At 34.1% G+C, this 10,350-nt stretch overlaps 1 protein-coding gene across 2 annotated transcripts; it reads left to right on the top strand.

Moving 5' to 3' along the window:
- Window positions 1-5,644: 5,644 nt before the first annotated feature.
- On the top strand, window positions 5,645-9,971 carry LOC112502525 (probable protein phosphatase 2C 15). Of its 2 annotated transcripts, XM_025106472.1 has the most exons (9): window positions 5,645-5,986; window positions 6,120-6,480; window positions 6,869-7,040; window positions 7,330-7,483; window positions 7,600-7,663; window positions 8,006-8,113; window positions 8,254-8,379; window positions 8,637-8,872; window positions 9,575-9,971. In XM_025106472.1, the coding sequence occupies exons 2-9, from the start codon at window positions 6,271-6,273 to the stop codon at window positions 9,795-9,797; spliced, it is 1,293 nt and encodes a 430-aa protein (XP_024962240.1). In that variant the 5' UTR covers window positions 5,645-5,986; window positions 6,120-6,270; the 3' UTR covers window positions 9,798-9,971. The 2 variants fall into 2 exon arrangements, with proteins under 2 accessions (XP_024962240.1, XP_024962241.1); XM_025106473.1 differs by lacking the exon at window positions 8,254-8,379.
- Window positions 9,972-10,350: the final 379 nt, after the last annotated feature.

The following is a 10,350-nucleotide window of genomic DNA, read 5'->3' on the forward strand; positions in this document are numbered from 1 at the left end:
TTTGTCAAATTTTTATGATATCTTCAAACATATATTTTATTCAAAAATAAAAACATCTTCGCTTTATCAAAATCACATAAATCCATATTATAACATCGATTGAGATAAAGAATAAAATGAAATATTAAAATCATGATGTATCTCGCTGCATTGCGCGAGTACGCTTCTAGTATATATATATATTAAATTTGTGTCATATGGTGTTTGATTATCTTTCAAAAATAAAAACAATTATTTTAAAATTTCCCTGTATTAAATTCAATTTAATTTCAATTCTTTCAATTTTCATCATTTTATATAATCTTCTCTCTAAGCATAACCGTTGATTAAAAAAATGAACGGTTTAGATGAGTTTGTAAAGTTAATATTATCTCACACACACACACACACACACACACACACATATATATATATATATATAGGAGAAACAATTCAAGTGTAGTCGATATAGCATTCCTAATTTGTTTTTTTCTTAAGAACACGTACTATATAATGACTAGGTAGAAATTTGTCGATTATTAAAGTTAAAATATCTATAATAATGTCAATAAACAGACAAATCATTATCATGAAAACTTTAATAAGACAAATAGTGTCATTTTATTTAAAATACTAACAACATAGTACTTTATGCCAAGAGCCAAAATCAATTAGTAGAAAAGTGGGCAACCGAGTTACAGTTGCACATTAGGCCCGAGGCTGATGATCGATTATAGGATCAACTTGTAACCAGTTACAAAATGACAAGTCTTTGAAGTCTTGGTTATGAGTTTGATTTACGTGTTCAGACCCAAATATGTTGGAAGGCCAGTTAAGGACCGATGCAACATAGGCCTGATTCAAGCCCACATTTTGGTTAAAGTGCGCCTGTTCCTCAAGGACCAGTAAGATCCACTGATGACTAATTTTCAAAGTCTCTTGAATTATATGTATAGGTGGTTTCAAACAAGAACACCACCAATTAATGGCAACATGAGAATACCTGTATATAGTCAATCACATGTGCTGTCATATCAGATAGTGGGGCGACCATGGAAGCGACCGAGGTAGCCGACCAAGTTGCGTGTATGCTACTGGTTTTAATTTTAGAAACACTTCTTTAGTCACTGTGATAGACTATAGTGTCGTATGCAATATATGAATCCTCGTGTTTTTGTAAATTGAGGATGTTCTCGTTTGAACCTATATATGTGTGTGTCTGTGTGTATAAATAATCGGTTCCAGTGAGAAATCTTTCTTTTCATAAGAAGCATGATAAGACTTTAAAATCTGTCAATCTCTTTTATCTAAGTAAGGTAATCATACATATTTTGTAGAAGTAGGGTACTTTTGTTTTTTTGCTTTTTTGTATTTGAACACAATCTGATCGCTTTTTCTAATGATATACATATAGCAGAAAAACGAGCCCAAACAAGGTGATTGATCTTAACCCCAGTTCTTATCAGATATAAATTTGGATTAAGAACCATACTTAAAATTTGTCTCACCTATTTGAGCCTCTATGACAAGACAATCGACTGGACCCATATACAACTATAAGATTGGTAATATTGTAAAGTGGCTTTTAAACTATCGTACTTCAAAGTTTTGGTTCCCACTGTTTCGTGGTTGTTATGAAATGATCCACAAACTTTATCTATCCGAGACAAAAACTCCATGTTTGCATTATGTGTTGGTTTTCATCACTCATTCTGATGGACATCCATTATTCCATTAAGCATGAAAACGAAGATTCTTTTACCCTTTTTCATATTTCAACATATTTTAATTATTGTCTTACATATTAATCAGTTAAAAATGAATATTTATAATATAAAAACAATAAAATAAGATCCTAGACTACATTATCTCTCCTCTTCTCCGTAACCCCTCCCCACTTCACCATCGGTAGAGTGCTTTCATTATATCCGCCAAACCACCTCTGCAACTCCGGAATCACTATCTAACACACCCCAATTTTCGTTCAGTCCTTCTCTCTCTCTCTCTCTCTCTCCCTCTCCCTCATTCCTACTCGTCCCTCTCCCAAATTGGATGGTTACAGCCTATCGGTACCCCCTTTCTTTTACTAGAACCCTCTTCCCCGTATGTACAAAACCTCCATCTCACTTCGACTCTCTCTCTCTCTCTCTCTCTCTCTCTCTCTCTCTCCGTGGTGAAAACCCACCTCTTCCATCTCACCTCCATCCAAACTCTCTCTACTATAATTCTACCCACGCATATGAGTGTATATACGTGGTTGTCGCCTCCCACTATGACCGTGGATGTGGCCAACACCAAAAATGAGTGTTTTATATATGCATTGCACAACTGCAAAACCCCTAAGAGTAACCACCTTCTCCCTAATGTAACCATGTATCGACCACTTGTCTATCTCCTATCGTTGTTAATTAGTGAAGTTACAACAAAGTTGGTGAGGTTTGTGTTCTATATGTATGTATATACTTATGTGTTTGTAAATAATATAATTTATTAAGTAATTAAGAATGTTACAATATATGGATGATCGTTAGAGTAAGAACTAAATCCAACACAAAAGATCAATTTCGCAACAACCATCAAATCATGTACTACAACAAAATTGGGTTTATAGGACGCCCCCAATTTCTAAGCGTCCTAATAGACCTTTTTTATAGAACTCATTTTATAGGACCAAAATATAAAATGTCATATCTAAAGGTGTTTTAATAAGTTTATATGACGCTTTTGGGTGTCTTAACAAGTTTTTTAGAATATTTTTAATACAAATCGTTGCATTGACAACTTTATAGGGCACTTTTGAGAAAATGTCATATAAACTCAATTTTTTATAGGACAGTTTTTCAAATAGTATCATATAAAGTTGCTAATGGGACGCTTTATATTTAAAGTGTCCTAAAAAACTTATTACTACGTCAAAAAACGTCATATAAACTTATTACAACGCCTTTAGATATGACGCTTTATTTTTTTGGTCCTATAAACTAAGTCTTAAAAAAAGTCTATTAGCACGGTTAGAAATTGAGAGTGTTCTGTAAACCCGATTTTGTTGTAGTATTTAAATAAATTGTTTGTTATTTTTTTTAAAGACAAAACAAATTTATTAAGGTAAAAGAACGAATGTACAAATAACAAATACGTTTCTTTAAAGAAAATTTGGATCAACACGCACCATTTTATATGTAATAATCATTACAAATACATTGATATTATTACATTTATAAGTATCCTAATCATTTTCCGATAAGAGTTTTAAGTATCCAAAATGAAAAAACTTATAGCAAAACGTACATAAAATCTAAAGATGTATTTATTTTTAAACATTGTTATATAATAAAACATTTGTGTAAGACCGAAATACGCCTTTGGTCCCCATTAATAAATTACGGCTGTCCTATGTTTCATTAATTATAAATACGGTTCCGTGGTTCTCATAATTTTTATGACTACAACTTACAAAAATCCGTAACTCAATTAACTCGGGGGTTAAAAAACCAAACTGTCCTCTTTTTCTTTTTTTTCTTATTAAAAAAATCTAATATACATATACATATACATATACATATACATATACATATACATATACATATACATATACATATACATATATACATATACATATATATACACAGAGGAGTGATCATATGAAAACCGTCCTCATTTGTGTAAACCGTGCAAACCACCTTCATCTGTCGATTTCATTGTTTAATTTTATGAAATTTTTTCATGAAATTGTTTAACCTTGTGAAATTGTTTCATATAATACTTTTTTTGATGAAGTTGTTTAATATATGGTTGTGAAATTGTTTCATATAATACTTAATGAAACTGTTTCATGTAATCTCTAACATTAATGAAACTGTTTCATGTATTTCTCTAAAATTAAAATAATGAAGATGATAATATCTATGATTAACACCCTCCACAATAAAAATGATTAATCAACCTCTCATAATTACAAAAAAATGAACAAAATGAAAAATTATGATCGGTTGAATGCGGTTTGCACGGTTTGTACAAATTGAATGGTTTGCATTTGATCGCTCCCCTACATACACATACACATACACATATAAAAGGAGGTTTCGGGGAAATCTTTAATAATGAAAAACTAGAAAACATTTTATCAACTATAAGACTAATTAATTAATTTAATTGATATAATTAAATCAACGGTTACAAAAACAATATTTTTTAAATTAAAATTTTTTACCACTCTATTTTTTATTCAAAAAATACATAAATAATAAAATTTGAGCCAAATAAATTACACAAAAAACGATTATATTTTTCTCGTTAATTTAATATCCATATTGATATACTTCTTCATCCATTTTTATGAGGGTTTTTTCGATTGTCTATTTATTTAACGTTTTTCCTTGAACCTAACCCTAACCGGATTAGATCTCCCCCTCCCCCACATAGATCGATGGTTAAGACTCTCAATACATAATATAACAATCTTTTTATATTTTTAATAGAAAAAAAAGACAAAAAAAAAAAAAAATACCAAAACGTCCTCTGACTGAGATAACAAAATCTTATGAGCACCGTTAATAAGAGAGATAATAATCATAAAAGATTGCGAACCATCAAAAGATATCCATAGTTAGATAAAATTTCATCCATAAATACAGTTTAAACATCTTTAAAAATAATGTTATAATTTTTCTATAATAGAATATGAAAAATCAAAATCTCTACAAAAATTTACATCCAACTTCAACGGCTACTATATTTTAGCAATATTATCATTAATTATATTAATAAATATTTAATGTATTTAATAAAATACAATAACTTTAATTGGTTGGATGTAATTAAAATATTATTTATTTATCTAACTTTAAAAGTTTTTACAGTCTCTTGTCTTTTCTCTATTTTAGCATCAAAACTGTAAGTGCTTACCGGTAAAATTTAACACTATTATTTACTTACCAGTTAAGATTTTAATCCATCAAAACGACATTGTATGCAACAATTCACCCGGTAAGCGTTTACCGTGGTAAGAGTCGTCGCCCTCACTTATTGAATAAGACTCATGGTCCTTGTCTCGCTTTTATCATATAAGATTTTTAGTCCTTATCATATTTATCCGATAAGATAATATAATTTGATAAATAGTTACTCATGTAAGTGTTTGGTAAACAGCTTTTAAATGTACTTTTATAGCAATAAAAATGCTAAAATTCTTTTTTATTCTTTTATTTTAATGTAAATGCAAGAGATTCTCCGGATAGATCCTAGAAATTGCAAAAATCACTGGAATCAATGACTCTTTTTGTCGTGTGTTTCCCTTAAAATATTTCAGAAATTCATGCACCACGTGTCAACCATTTCACACTCCTTTCATCTTCACTGTAACTTCAACCCTGAAAGCAAACAAAACGAACCACCATTGATGCAAGATTCCTTCCTCTCACAACACTACAAAACTGTAAATAAACCTCCCCCCAAAAAAATTCATCCAAACCACTTAAAATCAAGAATCTCATCGATTTAATGATCCCTTGGTGGGTTATTAACAAGAATCGCTTTCAAGAAAGTCAGCTATTAAAAAAGGCCTCTTTTTGGGATCCAGATAGAAAGAACCACTTTCAATGTAATTTCTCTCTCTTTAATCTCTTTTGTTCCCCTTTTTTAAATAAATTCCCATTAATTAATTCACTGCAAATGTCTGCAATATCTTTGTTTCTTCTCTGCTAGATCCGGATGTTTATTGGACCTGGGTTTTTTCTCTTTTTCTTTATTTTTTAAATAAATTTACTTCATTTATACATATACATATACATACACATATACATACAATGCATATATGCTTCTCTCTCTATAGACTATAGTTACAGTTCTTAAATAATTGGGGAAAATGGAATTGATTACCAGTTAATAGCTGGCAGTCAGGATCTTATACTTCTTGTTCTTGTTCTTGTTATTTCACCTAGGACGATTGTCGGCTCCCTATTTATAATCAGATCCGATTTCTTGATTCACAGTTGAATTCTTATCATAGGTGAGTTCAAGATCTGTTACCATTACTTAATTTTTTTTTTTTCAATTTGATTACATTTTCCCTTTATGTGTTTCTGCATGTGGGTTTTCTCCTATCTTCATAATAGCGTATGGTTCCATGGTTGTTATTGCAGATTGAGCATTCAAAAACCCTAATTCTCAATCTCTGCTGTCTCAAACGTGCATTTTGAGGGTTAATTTGATTTTTGAGTGATGATTCAAAATTGAGATTTGGGAACTGTTCTGATTTGGATTTGGAAACGAAGGTTTGTGGGTTCTGTAAAGATGGGATCAAGGGTAGAGAGGCATCAACATCATGATCTTGTACCATTAGCTGCGTTGATCAGTAGAGAGATGAGAAGTGAGAAGATGGAGAAACCAACTATTCGATACGGGCATGCAGCTCAATCGAGGAAAGGCGAAGATTATTTCATGATGAAAACAAATTGCCAGAGTGTTTCTGGTCATCAATCTTCGAGTTTTTCGGTTTTTGCGGTATGTAACTCTTGATTTTTCATCTAATATATGTAGTCGATAGATCTTTGCTGTCATTTCTTGGAGTTAATTTGCCAATCTAAATTCACTAGAATCCATATCTAGAACGACTATGTACCGGATCCACGGTGTTCTGCCATTCTTGACGGTTAATAATTTGTCTGTTAACTGGTTAGGCCTTGGGTTGTTGCTTCATATTGGTAACAGGTTCGACTTTCATCAAGGCTACTGGAGTTTTTCCTGACTAATAAATTTAGGGGTCCATGGGATTAGTAGTTATCATAGAGGGTGGCATGATTCATGAGTTTTCAATCTGTAATTCAAATTTCAAAAAGTTGACCACATTTTTATTTGCTGGTTTTCTAAAGAAATATTTATAAATTTCTAGATTTTCGATGGTCACAATGGGAATGCTGCAGCGGTGTATTCGAGGGATCATCTGCTAAACCATGTTTTGAGTGCAATTCCTCGTGGTCTTGGACGGGACGAGTGGCTTCAGGTATTACCTCGGGCATTGGTTGCAGGTTTCGTCAAGACTGATAAGGAGTTCCAGAGCAAAGGCATGACAATCGTCCCCTTCCCATCCCTGCTCCTAACTAGAGATACACAAGGCGCGGGCTTTTTCGGGCCTGGGCCCGAGCCTTCTAAGCCCATTTTCAATAAACAAAAAACGGGCTTTTTAGGGCCTGGGCTGGGCTTTGGGGGTTGAAAGAAGGCCCAATTGGGATTTTTCCGGCCGGGCTTTAACCATTTTCATGCTGAGCTTCGGGCATGGTTTTCTTTGTGCATCTCTACTCGTAACTAGCAGCTTAGTTATTTTAATGTAACCGATGGTTGACTTTTTTACAGGTCAAACTTCGGGAACAACGGCTACCTTTGTAATTGTTGATAGATGGACAGTGACAGTTGCTTCGGTTGGAGATTCACGTTGCATTCTGGATACACAAGGTGGTGCTGTGTCTGTTTTGACCGTTGATCATAGACTTGAAGAGAACCAAGAGGAGTGAGTAAAATCTACTAGAAAAAATCGAAATTTTGGATCCTCTTTGTTCTCTTGCATTGCAAATAAATTAATCGTCATTCTTGAATGATGTTGATTTTGGTATGATGTTATCTCAGAAGGGAGCGCGTAACGGCTAGTGGAGGGGAAGTAGGGCGGTTAAGTATTTTTGGCGGTGCTGAGGTGAGAGTTTTTACTAAATCAAAGAAGAAAAATTTCATTGTATGCTTAATGTTTTTTCCGGAAGGAAAACAACAAAGGGTGATTTGAACCCATGACACATGGTATTAGAACCAAGGGGATAGTCTCAAATGCCACCAAGAACTTGATGGCCATAAAACCATACCGGACCTAACAGACAAAGTATATCCTACCTGAAAGGGTTTGGGGGGGGGGGGTGGTTAAGATGTCCACATACCTTATTTCTGTCTATCCCAAAAGACAGAGGGGATGTTTCCGAGAAGACCCCCCACTTGCTTGATTATTAGCTTCATTTGTTGATGTTTTCGACTGTCATTTTGACAGATTGGTCCCCTTCGTTGTTGGCCAGGAGGGTTATGTCTTTCTAGATCAATTGGGGACATGGATGTTGGAGAATTTATAGTTCCGATACCATATGTAAAGCAAGTGAAGGTAACCATTACTTTTTGTATATCTATTTGTTTACAATTTACACCATTTACTTTCGGTTTCCATTCCCTATTTCTGAACCATTTATGTATGTTAGATTCCTCCTTAATCTCGAAATCTGAATCTCTTTTTGGTGTAAAAAGTTATCAAATGCTGGTGGAAGGCTTATAATCGCTTCTGATGGCATTTGGGATGCTGTGTCCTCAGAGATGGCTGCAAAATCTTGTCGTGGTTTGCCTGCTGAACTTGCCGCTAGGCAAGTAGTGAAGGTAGTTTGTCTACTTTCATTGCAGAAAACCAAACAATATACACGTTTGACTTTTGAGGTCAAACCTAATAATTTTTACTTCTTATAACTATTATGAATATCATCATAGTCTTAACGGAACTGCTAACCGTTTCCTGTATTTCGTATGTGGTTCAAATGGGTGATTAACATTTTCTTAAAGAATTTAAGGGTTCACACCAATTTTGAAGCAAAAACTTTAGTCTATTTGACGAAAATAGTCAAACTGTATCAATTCAGGAAGCATTGAGACCAAGGGGATTGAGAGATGATACAACCTGCATAGTTGTGGATATAATTCCTCCAGACACTGYAATGCCTCCACCATCACCGCCACGTAAAAAGYAAAGCAAGCTCAGAKCTTTGTTTTTCAGATCGAAATCCAGCAGTTCCGCTAGTAAACTGTCAAAGAAACTATCTGCTATTGGTATTGTTGAGGAACTCTTCGAAGAAGGTTCARCCATGCTTGCTGAAAGGTTAGCTTATCTTGCTTGTCGTATGAGCTTTAATATTCGCTTCTTCCATCAAAAACCAGCATTTCTGTTAAAATGTGTGGAACCCCYTTGTATCTCTTTCTAAAAGAGTCCTTGTTRAGAGAAGAGAGGTTCCTACATATATATAGGTTTGATGGTCTTTGTCTAGACGGTGTCCCATGACCGAAGGTGAAAGAAGAGTGTGTCAAGTCCCTAGGGTTAAGTTATGGTATGCGAACAACAGGTAGGCTRGTGGAGGAATTGTGGGAAGTTTTAACGTTTTTATTTGACATGGGTAGTTTAGTAATTTAACTTTTTATCCYGTCTCCGTGAATTTTGTTCCCCTTATTTTGGTGGGACAAAAAACTTTGCCCCACTTAGTATTGTCCTTGAATGTTTTGGTCTAGTTTGGTGCTAAACGTTGGACAATTTTTTGTTCTGTCTTGTCTCGTCCCAACCTGTAAAGCCTACCAAACACACTCTAGGCGGTGCTAGACACCGACTATGATACCATGTTAGATCATGTGAAACCTCTTCGAATCTTCCACTAGAAGAGCCCTTACAGAGAAAGAGGTGGTTTGTACATATATGCAAATTTGATGGTTTGTGTCTAGTTGATGGAATAACTTTCAGTGTGTAATATATATCATGTTTGAGGTTACATTTTCGTTTTGTGATATTTTTTTTTATTTCGATCTAATGTAGATTAGGGAATGACGACATGACCGGTGGTTCAACGACATCCGGTCTTTTCATGTGCGCCGTTTGTCAAGTTGACCTAGCGGCAAGTGAAGGCATATCGGTTCATGCTGGTTCCATCTTTTCAACAAGCTCAAAGCCATGGCAAGGCCCTTTCCTTTGTGCTGATTGTCGCAATAAGAAAGATGCCATGGAAGGTAAACGACCTAGCGGAGTCAAAGTCACTTAACACCCATGTTCGTTTTTCCAATCTAACCGTTAGTCGATCCCCATTTTACTGAGCTAAATAAWTCATTTGAATCCGAAGGTGGCGTGACACCATAATGTATATGTGGTAATATTGCGAACAATGTAATAATGAGTTGTAGTGTATGATGAGAATGTAGGATTTAAGAGTGCTTAATTGTTTGGTAAAATATCGATATAAATGAAACAAATTTTGTAGTGTGTCGAGTTTGGAATAAAAAGGTTTGAGACATCGATTGTTGGAAGTCAGTGCTTGTATTTGGTAGTCCAGTTCTTCCTAGAAATAGCACTTTAGTCTGAGTACCCTTTCACGTACAACCTCTTCCTCAATATCCGGCGAGGGAATCAAGCTCAATCATTGAGTAATGTGTTATTTGTGTTGTTGTATCGTCTGAATTGTTGCAATCCGGATCATATCCAAATTTTTATGTCGACTATAACGAAAATTCAGAAATATGTGTATATATTTGAGTGCAAAATCGTCTCAAGAAATTGTAACAAAACTAGGGAAAGAGTATATATGTATATGTATATGT

Source organism: Cynara cardunculus, unplaced genomic scaffold, assembly GCF_001531365.2.
Source record: "Cynara cardunculus var. scolymus isolate 2C unplaced genomic scaffold, CcrdV1 Un_Scaffold_1527, whole genome shotgun sequence".
Classification (NCBI taxonomy): domain Eukaryota; kingdom Viridiplantae; phylum Streptophyta; class Magnoliopsida; order Asterales; family Asteraceae; genus Cynara; species Cynara cardunculus.